The sequence below is a fragment of the Eremomyces bilateralis genome, assembly GCF_010015585.1.
Source record: "Eremomyces bilateralis CBS 781.70 unplaced genomic scaffold P152scaffold_35, whole genome shotgun sequence".
In the NCBI taxonomy this organism is placed as follows: domain Eukaryota; kingdom Fungi; phylum Ascomycota; class Dothideomycetes; order Eremomycetales; family Eremomycetaceae; genus Eremomyces; species Eremomyces bilateralis.
Window position 1 is genome coordinate 1 of NW_022985101.1, and position 21,562 is coordinate 21,562.

A 21,562-nucleotide genomic window follows, 5' to 3' on the forward strand; every position below is an offset into this window, starting at 1 on the left:
TCCTCAGGCTATCTATCAGAGGAGTAGTTTAAGTAACGTGACTGTCCAAAAAAGGCTAGACTCCTCTGAGAGATAGCCTGAGCTAGCTGAGGTAACACCAGGACGGCAGGACAGCTGAGCCGTGTCAGGTTTAGACCTGAACCCATAATGTGTACTCTCCGGACGAAGTATGACAAACTTCTGTTTCCCCGGCCCGAACCAGCTAGGGGACATCAGACATAACGGCGAAAAGGCCCGCACCGGGTGATCCAGGATGAATATCGGGCGAAATGGAGGGAGAGATGGCAAGCCGAAGCGGCCAAACCAGGAAGGAGAGCAAGGACATGGAAGGACCCGTAGGAAACCCAGTGCCTTAACCGATTTGATGGCCTTCAGAAACACGAGGCCTCGGCGTTTATGGCACTACGGACTAAGGTAGTTGGAGTTAAAGGATGGCTCGCGAAAATTGGTGTCCCTGGAATCCACCCTGCGTGTGAATGCGACGCCCCCCGACAGTCTCTCTACCATCTCCTTGCATTTTGCCCGCAGCGGCCCGACCAGAGAATCGCGCTCCTCCAACGAGCTGGAACAACGGACTTCAAGAGGATATTGCATGACAGGGACAAGGTGCGTCACGCAGCAAGGTGGCTGATCGATGCGGGAGGTCTAGAGCAATACCGGGTGGCCAAGGAAGTTGAGAAGGAGGTAATAGAGGACTGGAAACCGTTCCAGCTCCTCCACGATGTGCCAGAATAAGCTCTCCGCCTACGGCGGAAACACCGACTTGTATGGAAAGATGATAAACGTTTGAGATAGTCTACTAAAGGGAGGAGGCGGGATTTTATGTACCCGCAGCCTCAGGGCTAGGGGGAAACTTTTGCCCGCGACAGACCAGATAGAATACCGTGCTCATAGACCCGAAAGGTATCTAGATAGTACGTTAAATTGATTCTTATTATTATTAATATGCAAGGTCTCGGATTATTTTTTTCAAATGCGTGCCCCCCAAGGGTCGTTTGATCCATATCAATTGTCAGGATAGATATCGTCAAGAGGATGCCGTGTAAAATTTCCGCAGGGTTGTATTTGATCACGAGCGTAGCGAGTTACTAAATTTGTACATTTTCAGATCATATATTTGCTTTTGTAGGTCCTTTATCACTAGGACTCCCAGGCACCAACCACGTGACCCTCATCGTTGTCGGAATTGAAATCGCAAAGACCACAAAAGATATGATCAAGTTGGTCATTGGCGTGATTCTCGCGGAGCCAACAGCGAACGACAGCGTTGACCCCAGACTCTCGAAGGTCCTCATGAGACCAACGGCCAGAGTGATATTTTCGAAATCCATCTCAAATGTGCCCAGAAGCCAGTACACGAAAATGTTATGGCTCTCGTTCATCAAACTGAATAGCAGGTTAACAGTATAGGCGCGGCCGAATCCAGGTGAATTCCAGTCGAAGGTAGCTGCAAGGCTGGCTCGCTCATACAGATATTCGTTCGATATTTGCCATCCAAAGAGGCCGACCATGATGACCGAAAACAGCATCCACGTAAATTTTGCGGTATTGCGACGGCCAAATAGACTCAAGTCGAGCCACTTGCCCCATAGCAAGTCACCAATTATCATGCCAATAGCAGACGTCAAGGACGAAAGAGTTCGGGCACGGACCGAGAAGTATTTTGTCAGATAAATGCCCTGATAAGAGCTATTCCACATAAAAGTCACCAGAACCGGAATCAGAAAGTAGATCTGTGGCTGCTTAAGCAGATGCCAGAGCCTTTTGAACTCCAAACGAACGTTACTCTTCTGGATCGAAGCGAGTACCAAAGTTCCATCGGACCGGATTGCCTTGTTGGGAGGCGAGATCAGCAAGGCCAGCGGTAGACCGACGCACTGAATAGCAATCAGAGCGACATAGGTGCTGATATTTACTGCTCCTTTGCTGCTCTCATTTCGATTGATGGAAAGCTGAATTGCAGCACCGATAAGCTGGCCGAATTGACGCAGGCCAAGCCAAATGCCGGTATACAACCCACGTTCCTTGACGGTGGGGTAGCCAACTGCAATAGCACCTTCAGCCGCCCACAAGGCAGACGCAGCGATACCGCAAGTGGTAGCTCCCAGGAATATGGCCCACTGAGTTCCGTATTTGGTATTGCAATAGAGAGCCGCCGAATACGGTGCGTATCCTAGCGTGCCCATGATGAGGATGGGTTTCAGCCCAATTTTGTTGGTGAGAGCACCGAAGATCGAGCAACCGAAAACCATGAGTCCGAAAGTAAGAGCGCTAGCGCCATTCACAACGTATGGCTCCTGTTGCCCGCCAGCACCAACACCTGAGCTTGAATTAGCTAGATCTCCTCAACAACGCGGTAAGCGGTTTGACACCCACTGTATAATGCATTCCAAATCCCAGGTTGAGTGAATGAGATCAGACCGACAATAATGACGTTGAACAAAGTGCTCCTGTACCACCGCGCAAATCTAGACTTAGGTAAGACGCTGGTCGGCGCGCTGTTCGTAGCGTATTCCGCGTCATCATTGCTCGTAGAGACTGTTGTGGTGACCTTGTCGTCGACAGGAGTGAGAGAACCACGGTTTGCATTTGTCGAACTCATGATGTTCGTATTCTTCAACAATCAGGAACACGACGAGTAGTTGGTTGCAAGAATGGCCATCCAACGTCAAACAGCAATACTTCTTTATATACGCACCTTCAGGGCAGTGATGCCGTACCTCCAGGAAAACTTCGGTGTGCCCTCATAGTTGGTGTCATTTGCTCTAAGATGGCGAATATCGAAAGCACAACCTGAGAATGAACGTAGCGTGCAAAGTCTTTCGCTAGTCAGACGCTTGTTTCTACTAACAATTATAGATACTTGATTGTTCATCCACAGAGATACAGCTATTCAATCATCTAGTTAGCTAAGCTATCAATTAAGTTAGCGTTGTTAAGTCAACGGTAGGAAGGTACATAATTACTAGAGTTAGGACAAGGGTCTTTCTGTCATAGGGTGGGTGTAAGAAATAAATGAATGTTTATTTCATAAGTTTTACCCACCCTACTGTCACATAATAAACACGTCTATTTTGTAGGGAATAGGTGCCTATAGCAAAACAGTGTGAGACCTTATCTCTGAGTGTGAAAAGGGTAGAATTTGAGTACAGTTGATATGGATCAAATGACCCTTGGGGGAGATCCTCGTTGACAGTGAGTCACGTGGTCTCCGAGGTCCATCATGTACTATGTAGTAGCACCCCGGCCCTTCTGGCATTATAGAGGGCATTCTACATTCTCATAACATCACCGTATACTTATCTCAGCAAGCTCAGACGGTATCTTCAGATGCTGCACGTGACTACGGTGTGGCGGTGCAGCCAAGGTATCTTCAGATACCGTCTGAGGTCCTTTTGTAAGGTTTGTGTGGTGGTGTAGTTGAAGTTTTCAGAGTTCCCAGTCGTTTCAGTCAACCATTTAACTTTCAGTACTCGAAATTAGCTTAAAGTTTATGTAAGGACATAAGCCTCCTGTAGTCATGTGACGGGGTCATATGACTAGAACATAGAGAATTAGTATATATGGTTTCCAACCCCAATGACCCCTGTTTGGGATCATTGTGATCTTTTATGGTCCAATGGTATTAGCGCGGAGGGTTGGTCACGTGTCATTACAGTTTACGCGGGGCTAGGTAAAGGGCAAAAGAACCCGCTCTTTTATAGTATATTAAAAAATATATCAAAATAATTCTATAATAAAGGATTAGCATCAGCGGTTTCGAAGGGCTGGTGTAGTTGGACTTTTGGGGCGACCCCGGTCGCTAATTTTGGTGGAGTTTAGTACGCCGTAGGGGCCAAATCCGCTCTTTTTACCTACGCGCCCACCAAAATGCTGCAGATGGTCCTCAGACGGCATCTGAAGATGCCTGCACCGCCACAACCATCTTCCAGATCCCGTCTGAGTCCCAACTGAGATAACCGTATACTCGTGAATCGTGGGGTTGAAGCTTATCAAAGCCGCAAGGGGATGGGAGATTGGACCACCTAAAACACTGGTATTTTCGGTGACACTTTCGATCACGTTTTTCAGCACAACTTGACACGGTCTGGATGCGCAAGGTCTGCGATTACCAAGTTCCATTAATCTAAACTGAAGAGAGAGAGAGAGAGAAGAAATCCCCCGGCACCTTTGTGCGCGAGATAGCGACTCTCCTCTCCAATGCCCTACTGCTGTGTTACCATGTTTGTTTGCTTCTCTGATATAGCTCTAATCCACCAGCCACGTCTTCAGCCACAACCAAGGGAACAGGCCGCAGGCCTGGGACCATAACACAACTCCACCAATGAGCGGGACATATCGGCACAACCCCACTAATGAGCGGGGTATATCGGTACAACTGGGTTGGTTTTCCTGCCACGGAACCACTAGCGAGTAGCGAGACTTGCTTCGGCCGAAGAACAATGGCCCAAACGGTTTCCTGTGCCCACATCAATACAGTTAATGAGCCGAGAGTGACTCTCGGCCCTTTCATACACATTGAGCTGTAAGTGGCTTTTGTTTTGGTTATGCGGGATGTGAGCAGTTCACAGAGGATCCATATCTCGCATTCACTCTGTTAAATTGGAGTAAGACGTACTGCCCATGCCAGAGCAAGGGGACCAAGGCGTGAATTTTGTGTGGAGTAGCCATGCGGAGCATTTGGATGCCATACTGACGCTTCGGCCGAAGTCAGACACGCGATCATAGCAAAAGCTGCCAAACTTCTTGAAGTGGTTAAGCCTTAATTCTGTGACAAATGACGTGATAGTATCAGAGCTCGCAATTCAGCCGTTGACCCTTTAAATATTGAGATCCTGCCTTGCAGTAGTCGATGCCACGGGAGACATCGTCTTCAACTGATCTGCGCAAAATGAGTTCTCAATCGTCCTCTGCAGTAGAAGTTACACCTCTGCCACGCGAAGCAGGGTCGAAGGTCAACGTGAGGAGCCCAACACCAATACAAATTTGCTACACGTATTCTTACTAAGCGACAGTCACTAGTTCGGAGCCAGTATCACGGGCGTTAATTTAAATGATTTGGATGATGGCTCTTTCGAGAAGATTCGAGAAGCCATCTACGTCCACAACGTTGTGGTGGTGAAGGGGCAACATGATTTACTTCCAACCAAGCAGTTTGAGCTTGTGCATCGACTAGACCCTGACGCTCCTGCTGAACACGGTTTTCGGACCACCGAGCAAGGCAAAAAGTCAACGGGCATTCTGGCCGTAAGCACGGAATCAAATTCCCCCATGTGTAGTTACCGCTGACACCGGCGACAGAAACTGAAATGGTATACGATTCCCGGCACTGCTGGCGTTCAATTAATTGGCCAAGGATACCAAGGGGATGACCATTTCGGGCTCAAAGGTATCACGATGAACGGTGTCGGACACGCTAGCTTCCATGCGGACCTCTTGAGCGAAGAGGACCTGGCAAAGGGCGATACACGTTTCGGTATCTTCCACTTTGATGGGATCATCTATGGCAGCTATCCTTCTCGAGTCACCACGCTACGGTCGATTAGGGTACCAAAAGGTCCCCTGCTCACGGTCAGGTGGGATGATGGAAGTGGCCGGACAATGAAGGCTCAACCAGGAGCCACTGCCTTCATCAGCAACTCTCAATTATATGGTTTGCTTACTGACGAAGAAAAGAAGTTGGTCGAGAACAGCTACTGGGAGCCGGCGCCACATCCTTTCTCGTGGACCGAAGGTCGAAAGGCCCGGTCGACCGGATTGGGCATCGCACCAGGAGGTCAGGTCCTCGATCTCGACAAGCTACCTCCGTGGACACCAGAAAAAGTCTTTTGCTTTCCTATGGTCTGGATGAATCCGGTGACCGGGGAGCGAGGATTTCAAGTCCGTTCCGAGGTCGTGCGCAAAATTTATTTGAGGCATTCGCCGTTTGAAGAGCCACATGTGATTGACGACCTGGAATACATTCGAAATTGGTTGAACAACATCCTGGATCGCATCATGGCCCCTGAGTATGTCAGCATTCCCGCTGTCGAGGAGGGTGATGTCGTTATGTTCAACAACTGGGTACGAGTGTAATGCCCTTCGATTCCGTGATATTTGCTGAGAAGTCCTCAGGGCGTCATACACAGTGCGATTGAATGTCCTGCCAGCTATGGAGTGAGGACTGGTGAGTATGGGCGTCTGTTTGGAGAGTACAGCGCTGACAACAGCTAGTGCACCAATGCCACATCGCTTCAAGCACACCACCACTCGGTCCGTACAACACCACTATAGTTCCGTCATAGCTTGAGTTTGACAACATCATGCAAAACGTGTTATGTGCAAACGGGGTGCGGTCGAGATGTCAGCAGTAAGTGCTGGGGCGGGGTTAGACGGTTCAAGGTCGTCGCATGCTCAACCTCAGCCGCTGAAAGGCACGTGACAAAGAAGATCCGAAGATTTGGCGCCACTACCAACAGCGTTTGAGCGAAAATATCGGGGGCTCAGGGTTTGGTGAGGCTTTCCCGACCAAAATCACGATAGCGAACATTTTGAAGGCCATTCTACTGCTTTCAACAACCAATTGGCCTTTGAAAACATATAGATACTATACTTTTGATTATTCTCTTTCAGAATATCTACTTTTAAACGGTCCCTACATCCTAGGGACTGAGATCAATCGCTGTCTAGTTGCACTATTCCATGTTAAGGATTCTCAACACATTTCCATCCATCTCGACTCCAGGTGCACAATATACACCATTAAGATCCATATATCCATCCAAAACATATAGAAAGTATACTTTCAATCATTCTCTGTAAGGATATCTACGTATAAAACAATTCCCCTTTTTGGATATTGAGGTTAATTCGGGTTTAGTTGAACTATCCCTATTCTATTTCTTCAAACGCTGGGAAACTTGCTCAAATATTCCTTAAATTATAATACTTATTCCATCAAAGTCAATCCTCCTATCATCCAGAGTCCTTATACAGTATACATATGACAATCCGTTACTTTGGTTCGGGTTTCTCTCCTATCTAAGCTAATTAAGTTTAACTAGCGCTTCTCCACCGCGTTTCAATTATCGTACTAACTATATGTTGCGGTAGACATCGCCATGAATGCGAGAGCAGCCATTTTCCTGGAATCTAGATCGCTGGGACCAACTTTCACATCCAAACAGAATCAAACAAGATTCACAGAGGGTCCACCATCACTGAGGGCTTACCCCGCTTTAGTTTGATTCGTATCGGCTTCCCTCCCGACCTACTCCTCATTGAACAGTACTTATCTGATATTAGGAGCAGAACCTTGATCAATACTGTTTGACGACGTGCGTGTTGTGATCTTTCCTCGATTACACATCAATTGACCCAATTGTATACCAGATTTGGTGCAAATGCAAGCTGTTGAGAACCTGTCTTTGGGCCTTCCTTCTTCTTGCCCCCCAAATCGGTGCACGATGGCCTTCCTCTTTGGACCACTTGTCGTATCCTCTGGCTGCCTCCCGATCCTACTGGATTCAGTGTTTCACTTCGAACCATTTGGCGTCTCGGTATTATGTATGTGTATGTACATTGGATAATGGGTTATGAAGCATTTCGCACCCAGAACAAAATACGAATACCAATAGGATCTTACTAATTGCCTTAAACCTTCCCTTCCTGCACTTTTAGACGACACGAATGTCCGTCACGGCCATATCTTCCCACCAGTCCGCGCGGTATAGCTTCGCCACCCCCAGGCGCTGGAACGTCACATACTCATGACCGACGTCAGCCTCCATGATCTTCCTCAGCACAAGCACCCAATCCTGCCTCTTCGGCCCCTTCCCGCTGGACCCCCGAGTGCGAGCATGTTGCTCCTCCCGCGACCGGCAATTCGACATGAGCGATAGAAAGTGGATGTTCTCGTGTTCGTTATAGTCTAGTAACGCCCATCCATATACGGTGTTGTCCGCTCGTGCAAGATAATATCCGAGCTTGGGGCTAAGCGGACTTGCCTCAATTCGACGCAGGTCCTCGTGAATCTCCTCATCGATGATCCGTGGGTGATCTCCAGAGGGCAGCAACACAGTGCCTTGCAACGGAGCACAGCGCGATTTGATCAGCAAAGACCCGTCCCCGGCAAGGCGGACATATTCGCATGTAGATTTTGCTTTAACAAGGGGGCCATAGCGGACAGCGTACGGGAACGACACCCAGCTCCACGTTGGGGCGCCAAGGGGATTATACCTTACTCGGGGCTGAGCAGGCGTGGTGGATGGTTTCGCATACCAGAAGAGCTGGTCGGGGCATCCGTTTTCCCAAATTCCCCATCGATATACGCCGCGGATGAGAGGTTGTAATTCTGCTGCCAGTCCTTCGAGGGCTACCATTCGGTCAGTCCAATGGCTTAGCTTTCTAATGCTGTAGTGCTCAATAATATGTTTCCATTTAGGGTTTCGTGCCGTGTTGTGGCACTTCTCGCCAGTCTCCCGCTGCGTATACGTCTTACATGACCAGGTCAGTGACCCTTCGGTAAAGAAGACCATGCGTCTGGAGAGCAGCCATTCTTGAGTTGCCCAGGCGCGAACAGCCAGGGGCGAGGATTCCGGAGAAAGGCTGCGATATGACTGGTGAGGCAAAGCAAGGAAGACGGATGCCTCATTCTCCTCTCCGGAGCACCTTAAAGTACCAGCATTACATGATGATTCCATGAAGTTGGGAAGTCCTGCTGAAGGAGGCATAGGAGGACGTGGAAGGTAACATCCAGTATGTGCATCGGGAGAGTGGCATGAAGCCAGTGTTAGCACCGCATTCTGATACACAGAATTCATTCTCTTGGACTCGCGCAGCCACTCATCGCTATCATCTTGGACGATGCATAAACTGTCAATCCAGATATACCGCAAACCGAGGCCGCGTACGGTAGATATGGCATCCTGGAACGTCTTTGGGATGGCCACCCACGGGATTTCCGACTGATGAGAGTGTAGGTTCGACCATGTTGTCTTCAGCGGATGACTTTCAGGCGGACCCCAACAATGAGATAGAGCGACATATTCGGCGCGAAGTTCACGAGTCTCAAGCAGCTTGGGATTTTCCGATCCATCGCCCGCGCCGACATCCACAATGCGGGTCGGTAGCCTCGACTCGGCCTCCGGGGCGAGGATAGAGCCAGAAAGCGTTCTGCGGCACTTCGGGTGTTCGGTCTTGCACGACGCAAGCCATCTTTTCAGTAGGGCGTGAGCGCCATGGTCGTCGGTGGCAGTCAGAGCCGGTCTCCCAACGATATCTCCACGAACAGATGCCAAACTCCCTCGTAACTGTCAGCAATCGTACCAGTAGGAAACCGGACCAACCTGCAGCCGAAAATTACCAGGTAGTGCGTACAGACGCAACTCCGCGACGACTACAGTGTCGCTCCCGTTGCTTCCTTTACCGATAGGAACGACAAATGCCAACCCCGTAAGCGACTCGGCGTCAGGCGCACTCGAATCAGGAAATGTTCGCCGTTGCGTGTCTAGCTTGGGTAGAATGTAGGTCGCGCTCGAGCCGATGCTCCCGTCAAGATCGCCTGTACGATTCCAGAGTGGGATGCGGTGGCCATGGTAATTGATGGTCTCCTTGAATGGGGTTTTGTAGACCAGGCGTTCCAATTCGCGCCATATCAGTTCACAAGATGTGCAGCAGCGCCGCGAATGGAGAATCTCTCGTGCATTCTCATGAAGGATCATCCCCCGGACCGGACCGTTCCCAAGTGTCGGCCACCAAGCTGGTAGTTCAAGTAGATCGTTGGATACATTTCGGAGGGATATTTTTTGGCAATTCTCACACAGCGTCATGGGTGGGAGTGATAGGATAGATTGGGCTTCATAGCATTCCGTTTTCGAACGATCCAGGGACAAATGCGGGGACTTTCCTGACGCGCTCCGGATGGTAAGTTTCAACTTGAACGATGAAGAAAGTCGGAGGAGAGGAGCGTCCACCAGCAACCTTCAGTGGCAGTATTGTCCCTTAGTAAGATCGTCACACGTGAAGCAGTGCAGGGGATCCTGTCCTAAAATCCATTCTCATGCCCTCACACTGAAATATGCATCTTCCGATTTTAGACCTGTAGCCACCATATATTCTCTAGCAATTACAAGCCGACAGAGCAATGAGGATGGTCTTCTTTGCGCAGTGGCACCAATCGACATTCGCGTAGGTGCTCGCAGGGCGCGATCTCAGATCTCCATCGCCGACCTGGCCATCAGGCAGCAGGCAACAACCGGAGCCCCAAACTTCCAGAACTTCTAGCGTACCCGTACAAGTGGGAATAGGGAATATGGCCGGGTATACGGGAAATTTGCCCTAGCCATGGAATCCAGGGTGACGGACGGTCGAATGCGCGCGGCGTCACGGAGTGGTGGCGACTGGAGACAAGAGGATTGACGGTTTCGCTGGGCCGGATTGGCATGACGGCATGAACTGAGGGGAACATTCCAGGCCGATGTGAATTTAGATTTTAAGAGGACACTTGGGATGTTCCTGTTTAGACTCTGCAGGTGGAAGATTTGATGAAGCGACGGATGATTGATGAGGGTGTGACAGTGCGGCGTATTCGGAATTGAGGCTACATACCGACGCTATAATATCCGAGATATCGCCACATTTTGACATCGGATCCAGACTTTCAAAACCTGAATTCCCCTCCACAGCATCGTGTCCTTTTTACATTCGATTGGAAGATCGGTTTTGACGGGCGTCGGCGCGTCGCCTGCAAGCCGCCGCGTTTTCTTTTCTTTTCCTCCCTTTATCTCCCTGCGCACGTCTGCAAGTCTACCCGATCTCAACAATCCTGACCGGACTCCCGCGACGTGTGTGTAATATGTATAAGTATGACCCCGAGTGATGACCTCAATAGAGCCCGGCGATCAGATCTTCTCCGTCTAGGTACCTGCTAGTGTCGATACCCGCTGAACAAAGCGACCAATTGCGCACGCTGGTATCTGCAAATTGGGTCCGATTCTCAGCGGCGGCCCGTCATTAAATCTCGCCCCCCTTGCGGCTTTAAGACCAGCGCTCGCCCTCATTGTGTGGCGGTTCAGCATTAATCCCGTTGTCTTCATCATCACTTACCACATCTAGCAGTTAACACCATTCTTTCCTTCCTTTGCTCTTTTGGGGCTCGATCGACGCGCATCCTTCGCATGTCTGTCCAGTCTAGACTTACCCCTCACTGATATCATCGACCCTCCACCTTTTCTATACTTCGCAACTATAGACATCGTCAACAAAATGTTCGACAACTACTCCCTCCGAACCGCCTCTCGACACCCTTCGCAACCTACCGGCCCTTACCCATCCGTTTCTCCCACCTCGACACCAGAGTCATACGGCGCCCAGCACCGTGCAATAAATGACCTCACCCACCAACTGGACACCTCTCACCTCGCCGACCAATCCCCCACCACGAGCTACTTCGACTTCGACACCCCTCCCCCCTACAACTACCCCACCAACCCGTCCCCAACATCCTCCCACGCACCCGACGATCCCGCCCCCTCCCAGCTAGCAAACTACTTCGAGACCGACTACCGCGCCCTCCGCGCCCAGCGCCAGGCCGCGTCGCGCCTCCAATGCAGTACGCGCCACCTCCGCGAAATATCCGCGCTCGTCACCCGCATGGTTGAGTCCGGCGAGCAATGCTGCCTGTTCTCGCCGTCGTCCTCATGCGCGGCGGCTGATCCAGCGGAGCCGATCGACGAGGGCTCGGAAGTCCTCTCCGGCCGGGATGATGGCGTGGGGGCGCCGACGAGGGGCGGGAGCCGGAAGTTGAGAGATCGGAAGAGTTGCGATCTGGGGAGTGCGGATGGGGGCGTGGCACGGAGTATCCGAGGAAAGAAAAGAAGACCAAAAAGCGGAAGTGGGGTTAGCAAGCCGTAGAGTGAGAAGGTTTAGGTTGTGTCCTTGCGTGGCGAAACGGGACGAAGAACATTGTCGATTATAGCGAGGCGTCTGGTTCGGTGGGTACGGTATGGCATATATCATGAGGCCTCCATGAGGAGCATTTCATGGATTGGGAGTATTGTATGATAGGATGGAGAAATGATCCGGTTCAAGAGCTAAACAGCTTCCTTAAGAATTTGTGTCGCGATCGATTTCTCAAATGTATCAGATTGTGTGTTGAAAAGCGCATGAGAGAGGGGATAATAAATCAGAGGAACATTACCAACATCCAGAGACAAATGTACCCGGAACCCTGATTTTACCATCTCATATCGGACAATGAAGAAACCAATCACAATGCTCAATTCTCATAACGCTATCTATGCTATTGTACCGAGATGATCGTGCTCAAACCCCAACGCGCCATCCCAAAGCCGTAATCCATAGCACTACACATCCATCTCTCTCAACGGTACATATGTCCCTTGACTCTCATCCAGACGTTTCCTCTCCTTGGTCTCCACCAGCCTCATCATCCACCGTTTCACATTGCCCAAAACCTTGCTCACCATCCATCGCCCCTTTCGCACCTCCCCGCCGTCCAACCCTGCGAACCCCGCCCCTTCCGGATCCAACACCTCCACACACATCCAGCGCGGCCGCCTCCACCATCGCAACGCCAACGAACTCGCCACCACGCTCACCGAACTCGCCGCCATCGCTGCCCCCGCTGCCATGGGATGCACATGCAGGCCCCACGGCAGGAAGAGCCCCATCGCGAACGGCAGGCCGACCGCGTTGTACATCGTCGCCCAGAGGAGGTTCAGCTTAATGCGCCGGAAGATGGCGCGCGACAGGTGGAGCGACGCCGGGATGGCCAGCAGGTCCACCGTGCGGCTGGCCGAGGTGTCGCCTTCGAGGTCCAGGCCGTAGAGCGATGATTCGCCGAGGGACGACGAGGAGGCCATGAGGACGATGGATGCTGCCTCCATGGCGATGTCCGCGCCCTCCGCGAGGGCGATGCCGATGTCGGCGGTCGCGAGGGCGGGCGAGTCGTTGATCCCGTCGCCGACCATGGCGATGACCTGGCGCCGCCCCCGCGCGTCGCGCTGCTTCTTCATCTCTTGGAGCAGGGCCTGTTTCTTGCTGGGGCTGGCGCTCGCGTGGACGTTGCTGTCGGGGATGCCGACGGCGCGGGCGACGACGAGGGCGGGGGCTAGGGTGTCGCCCGTCACGATGGAGCAGGTGACGCCCAATCGCCGGAGTGCGGCAATGGCGGCGCGCGCGGTAGGCTTGAGGGTGTCGGCGAGGGAAAGGCTGCCGGTGTAGGTGACGTCGAGGGCGGTGTGGATGGTCGAGGTGCCGGCAGATAGGGAACGGGAAAATGCTGGGGTGGTTGGGGTATTCGGGACGGTAGAAGTTAGGTCGGCCACGTCCGAGTAGGGGGAATTGGGGCGGGGCGGGAGCGGTTTGTCAGGGAGCGGTTTGTCTCTAGAGGACGCCCATACCGGGATGACGACCCCTTGACTTCGGAGGTATGATGCATTGCCGAGATGAACCCGGTGAGAGACCCGACGCCCGTCAATGACCGCTTCGCAGGTTGCGGAAAGGCCTTTGCCGACGGCGGCTTTGAAGTCGGTGATAGAGCCATCAAAGGCGCTCTCCGGGGACATCCTCAGTCGCTGACGTGCGGCATTCACGATCGCGCGGGCGATGGGATGCTCGGACCCCGTTTCCGCCAGCCCGACCAAAGTCCACCATTTCTTGGCCGCCGCTTCATCGTGCAGATACTCGTGGATCAAGTCGTCAGAGCTGACGCTCATCTTGCCGATCGTGAGAGTGCCGGTTTTGTCGAGGACCACATGGGTGATCGCGGTGGCCTTTTCAAGCGCCGCACCACCTTTGACCAGAATGCCCTGACTTGCGCCAACTCCGGTCCCAACCATCACGGCGGTCGGCGTTGAAAGGCCAAGGGCACAAGGGCAGGCGATCACAATGACGGAAATACAAAGCTTGGCGCACACCATCGTGCGTCCTCCGCTTTGTTCGCTTAAGAAGATATCTGGGGGACTCGATAGGAGGTGGGATAGGACCATCCAAGCCACAAAGGTGGCCAGACCCAGGGTTATGATAATCGGTACGAAGTATCCTGCAACCTTGTCCGCGAGCCTTTGAATGGGTGCTCTCGTCGTCTGTGCATCTTGTACCAAGCGAACGATCTGGGAGAGCTGGGTATCGCGTCCGGCCCTCGTGACCACAAGGTCCAATCGTCCGGCTCCATTGACGGTACCCGCCATAAGAGCGTGTCTTCGCCTTTTAAGGATTGGCATCGCTTCGCCGGTGACCATACTCTCATCCACATATGATTCGCCGCGCAGAACAATGCCATCCGCAGGGATTTTATCCCCCGGACGTAGCACGACGACATCGCCCGACTCTAGAAGCTCGGTCGGGACCATTTGTTCTTCCGCGGAGGATACCGTGGTGGAATTGTCGGTCGCGGCATTCATCAGCTTTTCAACGGGAGACATCTTTTCCAGTCCTGAATCGTCTTCCGCGGTTTTGATGGCTGCAATGGGATCGACGTAGATAGTGGCCATACTCGGAGCCAGGCTCATCAGTCTGCTCAAGGCCTTGCTCGTTTGCCCCTTGGCGCTATTCTCCATGTATCGTCCAAGGGTGATGAAAGTGATGAGCATCGTGCTCGTGTCGAACACGGTGCTCGGTTTCGTATGGGGAGGGGTGAGGAAACTGACAAGCATCGCTGCAACGCTGAAGAAGAATGCTGCACTGGTCCCAAGGACCACCAGAACGTCCATAGTCGGTGCCCGGTGGATCAGGCTCTTATATGCACTCCGGTAAAACCGCCGGCCGATACCAAACTGAACTGGGATCGTAAGAATGAGGCATACAATATCCCCAAGGTAAATTCCAGGGACAATGCGCACGGAACCAATGTCTAAGAAGGGTATCCACATGGGGAAAATCATCGAGATGAGGAAAACAGGAACAGCGAAGCAAAGGGATATACGGAACGCTCTTCGCCATCCTTGGATTTCTTTCGTTTTCGCCAATGACTCCAACTGGGCATTATTGTCTTCACTGTCGGCCAGTAAAGCATTGAATCCGGTCTTTTCGATCGCCTCAACGATAGCCCTCAAGCCCGTGATGTTGGGAGTATGGTTCACCGTCGCTCGATTCGTGGCGTAGCTAACGGAGACTGAGTCAACTCCTTTCAGGTCGCCGACGGCCTTTTCTACAACGGAAGCATCATCTTCGCCACTCAATCCAAAGATCTTCAGGCTAACTGCGGATGATCCGGACCCTGCTGGCCGAGACCATGCCACGGAAGAGACGATCTTGGCATCAAAGCCACAGTCCTCGATGATCGTGGCTATCCGCTCCGGTGAAAGTTTTGTATTGTCGTGGACGATGACGGCACGCTCTGCGAGGAGAGAAATGTTGAACTGAAGCATTCCATCCACAGTTTTGAAGCCGCCTTCTACAGCCGACGTACAAGCTCCGCAAGTCATGCCTTCGATTGCCACAGTAGTCGATAGAATGCTGTCGCTTTGCTCAGTCCTTCGTGTCCCTTCGACATTGTTTGTGGGGATAATCGGTTTCGTTCCGATGACTTTCGCTTCGAAGCCCGCATCTTCAATGATCTCGGCGATCTTTTCCGGTGCGAGGAGTTTGGGGTCGTGTTCCAGCACTGCCCTCTCTGATAATAAGGATATACTGAAGTTCTTCACACCCTCCACGTCCTTGAAAGCACCCTCGATCGCGCTTGTGCATGCACCACAGGTCATTCCGCCAACTTGAACCGTCGTAATCGCTTCGGGAGGCCCCTGGCTTTCTGTTTTGGATGCCATGGTCGAAATGACCGCAGCGCCAAATCCGCGATCTTCAATCATGTCCTTTATTGTCTCTGGAGCGATGCGAGCGACGTCATGGACGAGGACAGCTCGCTCCATGACCAAGGAGATGTCGACACTTTGGACGGCGGGCTCGTTTGCAAAAGCGGACTCCACGGCGGATGTACAGGCACCGCAGGTCATGCCTTGTACTTGCAATGTCGTGGTGGCCATGCGTCTCGAGGGGGAGGGTGTAGCTGAGGACGCCATGGCTTATCGCAAAGGGAGTGGGAGAACGGGGATGGCGGCGAGCCCGCGCTGGTTATTGAAGGTGGGCCGCCACAGTGAGCTCGATCGCAAGATCCTAGATATGTACAGGTTCGGAAGGTCTAACAATCGGCGAGACGGGCATTGCTTGCACCAGTTTCTAGGCTTCTAGCAGATAGCCAGAAGGGATTCAGAGGTACGGAATAGGGTGCGTGGGGTACGGTAGTAAAGTCCGACAGGCTGCCGTTTGATGATTTCGAAGCGGATAGGCTGGAGAAGGGTGGAAAGGACAAAGAAAGGAGTGATACGGAGGAGACGGAATATGAAAGCACCAAAGAATTCAAGGCCAGCTGGTCAAAGGAAGCAGGCGGGTAAATGTATGTATGTACAGGTTTATTAATTGACAGGGACAGGCAATGCTCTGACGATGTAGATACAGGCACTCTATCTCACACCCTACTGAGTCTAACCCGATAGAAGTGAAGGGCAGCTTTAATTAGGGCGGACAGCGAGCACGTCAGCTGCGACATTTGTGATGGGGAAGTCCTGGTGTTTTTCTTTAATTAGCTCCGATACAGTAATACTGGAGTCAGGTGATTTGTCTAGTGAGATTCCTTGACGGATACGGAGGAAACATTGCCAATAACTACCCTGGCTTACGAGTAACTAGAGGGAGAGCCCGGTATTAAACTACTATCTTGGTAGTTATACCTAACACACTAAGGATTATGTAATCCTGCTCTCCCTCTTCCTGTCAATTGGCAATGGTGTTCACTGCAGCAAACAAATTACAAAATTGCAGAAATCAAGATCCGTTCACCTTATCCTTCTTGCGAAAAACAGGAAGTTGGTTGACGGGTTCCACAAAGCGAAAATTGCTTCCTGCATGCGCCGGACAGCATTCCGCATTTCCGCCGAAGGTCGCTTCGCCGGCCGACCCTCCCGAAACGCCCGCAACACATCTGCAACACGTATCATCGGACGCAATGTTATATTACCATGCATACGTAGAACGTTTCTCGCCCTGATGGTATCCTGGGCCTTGGGCCGTCGCTCCGGCCGTCACTGTGCTGACGAGCTGCGTATTCACCTCCAAGGAGCATTTCCCACCTATCAGTCACCTTGGTCCATGTCCTACTGGCTTAGGAACCAAATAAGCGTTAGACGGACAGCGATGGAAGGTCTTCTTCCCTATGAAACCTCCCCACCCGAGATGGACACGGGGTGAGGAGTACACTCAGTACACGAGGCTTGGATGCTTAAGGAACCCCGTGCTCTCGACGTCCGTTCTAGCCTCCACCGCGCTCGTATTACGTTTCAGGGACGTTTCGAGAGCAAACCCGTCTCAAAGCGAAGAGTTTTTTGTGTGCTTCGGTTTGACATCATGCCCGTCTCGAAATGCTCGAAATGCTGGAAATGCAGTTTATACAAAAGTTAGACATATCCCCACATCAGATTCGTTAGATGTTGCCCGAATAATTGTGGAGGTAGAGCATATCGGACATGTATTGATGATCTTGTTGAATTGCGTCAGAGGATGTATAATCAACATTCAATCTATTAAATAGGCTATATGCAAAGCAAGAGCAAGGCAAGCACAATTCAAGAACAAGAATAAGCACTTCGATTAGATTCGACGATGTTGGTATGATATAGAGGCGACGCTCCTGTAGTATCTTGCACAAATATAAGGGGTATATGCCGCGACCACTCAGGGCTACCGAATATGCAACACTTCACCAAACGCTTCGGGCCATGGCGCGAAATCGAGCAACATGGTACCGTTCCCCTAGATCACCGTGTGGTCATGCATGAACAATTCAGCGCGAGAATGAATCACATCACCGTCTGTTTGGCTAATGTTAGCGCAGAAACTTCACTGAACGACAAAAAGATGCAAACGAAAGGCTTCAATGGGAAACTTACGCAGTCACCGTCCTTTTTTCCTTGTGGGATTTTCATCTCTTCAAAGGTCTTCGGCCCTTTCCCAGGTCTCTTTGGCGGGTTCATAGCACCGCTTGGTGGTTGCGGCCCCGATGGCTTCTCCTTGGACGGAGTATTTTTCCGCGGCGGAACATGCTGTGACGGGCCATGTTGTGACGGAGCATTCTGGGATAGCGATGCGGTGCGGGGTGGTCGAGCTCCGGCTCCCTGGCCTTGCATTCCTTGGGGCGGGTGAGGGCTCTGCTGGGGGTGATGCTGGTTCCCATGCTGGTATGACTGGTACTGCGGCTGGGCCCCTGGGCCGGTTGGATGGGGGCGGTGGTCCTTCGGTGGGACGTTCGGGTTATGGGAGGGTTGATGGGGCGATGGGGTGGGCTTTTTGCGGACCTCGAGAGGCGCGACGAATCCAAGATTGTCAGGACGTCGCTGTGGCATCGAATTATCGGCGGCGGGTCGACCTCGTCCGTCGCCCGGCGGTGCAGCATAGCCAATGTCGGGATGAGGGGCCAAATTAGGATTGTGTACGGGCCTACCATGTTCAGGGGGTGGCCGGTCATCGTACGGGCGTTGATGGGGCGAAGCCTGTCTACCATCGTATGGACGCTCATGGGGAGACGGTTGCCTGCCATAATTGCCAGGTCCGGGAGGGCCGGAGCTAATTCGTGACCCGGGTGGTGGTCGTGGTCGTCCCCCTGAACCGCCACTGTAATCTGCAACACTGGAATAAGGACGGGACGGGGCCCCAGCACCAGCGCCAGTATTCGGGCGGCCATTGCCGTACACATTCGGGTTGATGCCGAATGCTCCACCAGATAGCGGTCGTAGATCGGGTGGTGCGGCGGATTGAGCGCGAATCTCAGGAACAAAATAGGCGCCACCCAATTGACCGCCCTGGTGAGGAGGCGCGTCGTCGACTGGATACGGCGCAGCTGTTGCTGGCCGCTCGGGAATATTGAGTTTCGGAGGGCCATCGTTGTCGGGGTATGGCATATAGGAGGACGTTCGAGGAGGGCGGACAACATTAGGTTGGGTCTGGGATTGGGATGGAGGCTGTGGAGGCTGATCGGCTTCCGGGCCATCGTCATCTAGAACCGTGGGTAGAGGAGGTGCTTGTGCCTTAAATCGGTCCGGTCGCGCACCACGTTTCGAGCCGTATTGGGACTTGATACGTGAGATTGCGACTTGTTCGTGATCCTTTTTGGACAAGGTTTGCGACTTCTTGATGCTTTCAATACGACTAACGGCATCTTGATTGTCATTTTGAGCGGCTTTCTCGTACCACTCGAGGGCTTTGTCGATGCTGACTGGGGTCTGCATGCCGATTTCGTGGAAGTAGCCCATGGCAAATTCGGCCGTGGAAAGCTGAGCCTGGGCAGCTCGTTGAGCATATTGAAATGCAAGCTCTTCATTTTTCGCAAACACCCCTTCGTAGCCGCAGAGGAACCATTTGCTGATCGCCATCTCCGCCTCCGGTTCGCCTTGACGAGCAGCCAGGGCGTTATAATGCAACGACAGGGCGGGACTGAATTCGCAACCGAGCAGGCACAGCTCGTATGCAGCTCCCATCTTCACCTGTGCCTTGGCAAATCCGAGGTATGCTGCCTTTTCGATATTCTGCCTAGCCAACCGGTCGTCATGAGGAAGATAGATTTCTGGCACAGCGATCTGGGGCAGCTCTCTCGCTTGCAGCATTCCCAAGACAAATGCGCCCTGAGGTGCATTCTCATCCGCAGTCGACGCGGCTTGTCTTAACAAGTTGATGCCTTTAGCAAAGTCTTGATGTTGTCCCGCTTGACCAAGGAGCGTCATCATGCCCAGTCGGTAGTTGGACGCGGAATCCCCGGCTTCAGCACCACGTTTGTAATGGATTAGTGCTTTCACCGGATCGTTCGATGATTCGTACTGCATTCCGATCCTATACTCTGCTCTCGAATATCCCTTTTCCGCGGCCCGGGAGTAGCTTCGGAAGGCTTCTCGTTTGTCGACCCGTTGCTCGAATTTACCGAATTCCAACCACATCCCTCGCATGAATTCCGCCTTCGGATGATGTTGATTAGCCAAAAACTGCACTATTTCCATGGCGTCGACACGGAGCTGATGCTCCACCTGAGGAGTTGCAGGCCGCGCCGGCTGATTCATTGACAAGCGTTCTTCATGCGACTGCGCCGCATCAACGAAGATAAGACAATCTTGCGCCCATACTAACTGCATTTCGGGGTCATTCGAGTTCAACACGGGTATTCGGGCGTTTTCCAGTATGGCTTCCTTTTGATCATCCGAAGGAGGAACGTTAGCAGCCGGATTAACCAGCTTTGGGAAAGGAGAGAAGTTTGGAAGGTCTGGAGGCAGGGTGAGGGTATGGTAATCATGATTCTGTGGCCAGATTAGGAGCTATTCTATTGGAACTGAAGGGTATTGACTTGGGCATACATTCTGCTGCTCGTGCGGCGGACCGTTATCCATAGGATGGCTCACGGTCGGCGCTTGATGGTAAGCCCGCGAAACATAGTCCATATCCTGGCCTTGGGGATTATTTGCAGGAGATGCCTGGCTGTAGTTCGAACTCGGACTATCGACTTGATTTCCGGCGTTGCGGGGTGGTATCGCTTCGAGTTCCAGATGCGCCAAATTCTCCTGGATGTTTTCGGGGACTTCAGGCATGATTCTAAGGGGTGGATTTTCTCGTCAGCGTCGCCTTGTGATCAGCAGGGGGTGGCCCAACCTCTGCGGTGCCGGTGAGACCAATTCCGGCATATAATAGTCGTCATCGGTGCCCGGGACAAAAGTTGCACCCAGTACGGGTCGGGGCGGCTGGTAGTAACTCATAGTGAACGGAAAGATGCGCTGCTCGCGAGCCGCAGGATACAATATATGATAAAGCGGAACTCAGGGTTTCATCCACAAGGACGACGGGTAATATACCGCCGCAGAAGCTGGGGATATCCAGCGACGGTGCGGTGTTAGGATTAGGGAACCATAAGCAGGGAACAATGAATTGGTCATAAGGTGAGGAGACAAAAGTGGGATTCAGGCATGGAATAAACACGTCCTCTTGGAGGATTCGGCAGAGACAAGCGATGCAAGCGATCCTTCCATGTCGTGGTTCTCCAAGTTTAAGTTTGCTGTCTGCGGGTGTCTGCGGTTCGTTGTCTGTAGATGTCTCCGCTTGTTGTCTGTGTCGTGAGTCGTGAGTGGGATAATACAGAGAACAGGGAAGACAGACGTTCACGGTACGTCTAAGCCTCAAGCCATAATGGCCCTAAACCTCGTGCTGTCACACTGATCCGCCGCCAGAGGCCCCAATCCCTGATGGAGCTCGTGTCCGTTACCATTTGCGGCCTTGTGGACGTGCAGCACCTATTAGGTATTAAATGTGGCGCTCAGGCGCTGTGCAGACCTGTGTGTCGTGCTCTTTGTTGTGCAGTGCTGGACTGACTCCAGTTTGCCAGATGGCTGCAGTCTGCGGTGTTGGTTGCACCTGAGGTTGCGCATCTGAAACCATAGCCTCATACGGAGTGCAGAACATAAGTGCAGACTGCGGACGCCCTATGTTAGCTTGGATGGTTGTCTGTGGCTTGGTTCTCTCCAAGACTCATCATGTC

The 21,562-nt window shown here is 52.2% G+C and overlaps 7 protein-coding genes across 7 annotated transcripts; 3 read left to right on the top strand and 4 right to left on the bottom strand.

Annotated features, from left to right (window-relative positions):
• Positions 1 to 1,109: 1,109 nt before the first annotated feature.
• P152DRAFT_485382 (MFS general substrate transporter) lies at positions 1,110 to 3,082 on the bottom strand (the record flags this gene model as incomplete). The annotated part of the gene is made up of 2 exons (XM_033682046.1): positions 2,377 to 3,082; positions 1,110 to 2,320 (listed from the first exon to the last, which is right to left on the bottom strand). Exons 1-2 carry the CDS (start codon positions 2,600 to 2,602, stop codon positions 1,110 to 1,112), a joined length of 1,437 nt encoding a protein of 478 aa, XP_033530083.1. The 5' UTR covers positions 2,603 to 3,082.
• A 1,795-nt stretch (positions 3,083 to 4,877) lies between these two features.
• Positions 4,878 to 6,291, top strand: P152DRAFT_517478 (Clavaminate synthase-like protein). The gene is made up of 4 exons (XM_033683011.1): positions 4,878 to 4,960; positions 5,023 to 5,247; positions 5,302 to 6,063; positions 6,115 to 6,291. Exons 1-4 carry the CDS (start codon positions 4,892 to 4,894, stop codon positions 6,211 to 6,213), a joined length of 1,155 nt encoding a protein of 384 aa, XP_033530084.1. The 5' UTR covers positions 4,878 to 4,891; the 3' UTR covers positions 6,214 to 6,291.
• A 1,886-nt stretch (positions 6,292 to 8,177) lies between these two features.
• Positions 8,178 to 9,110, bottom strand: P152DRAFT_379737 (HET-domain-containing protein; the record flags this gene model as incomplete). Its single annotated transcript, XM_033675706.1, has 1 exon — positions 8,178 to 9,110. A coding segment is annotated over one exon (933 nt), but the record flags the coding sequence as incomplete, so codon positions are not given.
• A 2,134-nt stretch (positions 9,111 to 11,244) lies between these two features.
• On the top strand, positions 11,245 to 11,892 carry P152DRAFT_477245 (uncharacterized protein; the record flags this gene model as incomplete). Its single annotated transcript, XM_033681568.1, has 1 exon — positions 11,245 to 11,892. One exon carries the CDS (start codon positions 11,245 to 11,247, stop codon positions 11,890 to 11,892), a length of 648 nt encoding a protein of 215 aa, XP_033530086.1.
• Positions 11,893 to 12,344: 452 nt separating this feature from the next.
• Positions 12,345 to 16,019, bottom strand: P152DRAFT_405414 (copper-transporting ATPase 2; the record flags this gene model as incomplete). Its single annotated transcript, XM_033676813.1, has 2 exons — positions 12,345 to 12,792; positions 12,853 to 16,019. The coding sequence occupies 2 exons, from the start codon at positions 16,017 to 16,019 to the stop codon at positions 12,345 to 12,347; spliced, it is 3,615 nt and encodes a 1,204-aa protein (XP_033530087.1).
• Positions 16,020 to 16,825: 806 nt separating this feature from the next.
• P152DRAFT_462448 (uncharacterized protein) lies at positions 16,826 to 17,685 on the top strand. The gene has a single exon (XM_033680350.1). It carries the CDS (start codon positions 16,903 to 16,905, stop codon positions 17,242 to 17,244), a length of 342 nt encoding a protein of 113 aa, XP_033530088.1. The 5' UTR covers positions 16,826 to 16,902; the 3' UTR covers positions 17,245 to 17,685.
• A 33-nt stretch (positions 17,686 to 17,718) lies between these two features.
• Positions 17,719 to 20,974, bottom strand: P152DRAFT_217770 (HCP-like protein). Its single transcript, XM_033674462.1, has 2 exons — positions 20,391 to 20,974; positions 17,719 to 20,333 (listed from the first exon to the last, which is right to left on the bottom strand). The coding sequence occupies exons 1-2, from the start codon at positions 20,619 to 20,621 to the stop codon at positions 17,853 to 17,855; spliced, it is 2,712 nt and encodes a 903-aa protein (XP_033530089.1). The 5' UTR covers positions 20,622 to 20,974; the 3' UTR covers positions 17,719 to 17,852.
• Between the last annotated feature and the right edge of the window lie 588 nt (positions 20,975 to 21,562).

What these genes read in the sequence shown, in the direction of transcription:
- P152DRAFT_517478 (XM_033683011.1), top strand. Translation starts at nt 4,892, where the DNA reads ATGAGTTCTCAATCGTCCTCTGCAGTAGAAGTTACACCTCTGCCACGC. An exon ending in AAGCAGGGTCGAAGGTCAAC is followed by an intron (nt 4,961 to 5,022) that starts GTGAGGAGCCCA and finishes GACAGTCACTAG; the next exon opens with TTCGGAGCCAGTATCACGGG. An exon ending in TCGTTATGTTCAACAACTGG is followed by an intron (nt 6,064 to 6,114) that starts GTACGAGTGTAA and finishes AGAAGTCCTCAG; the next exon opens with GGCGTCATACACAGTGCGAT.
- P152DRAFT_462448 (XM_033680350.1), top strand. Translation starts at nt 16,903, where the DNA reads ATGCGCCGGACAGCATTCCGCATTTCCGCCGAAGGTCGCTTCGCCGGC.
- P152DRAFT_217770 (XM_033674462.1), bottom strand. Translation starts at nt 20,621, where the DNA reads ATGCCTGAAGTCCCCGAAAACATCCAGGAGAATTTGGCGCATCTGGAA. An exon ending in CGCCGCACGAGCAGCAGAAT is followed by an intron (nt 20,334 to 20,390) that starts GTATGCCCAAGT and finishes ATCTGGCCACAG; the next exon opens with AATCATGATTACCATACCCT.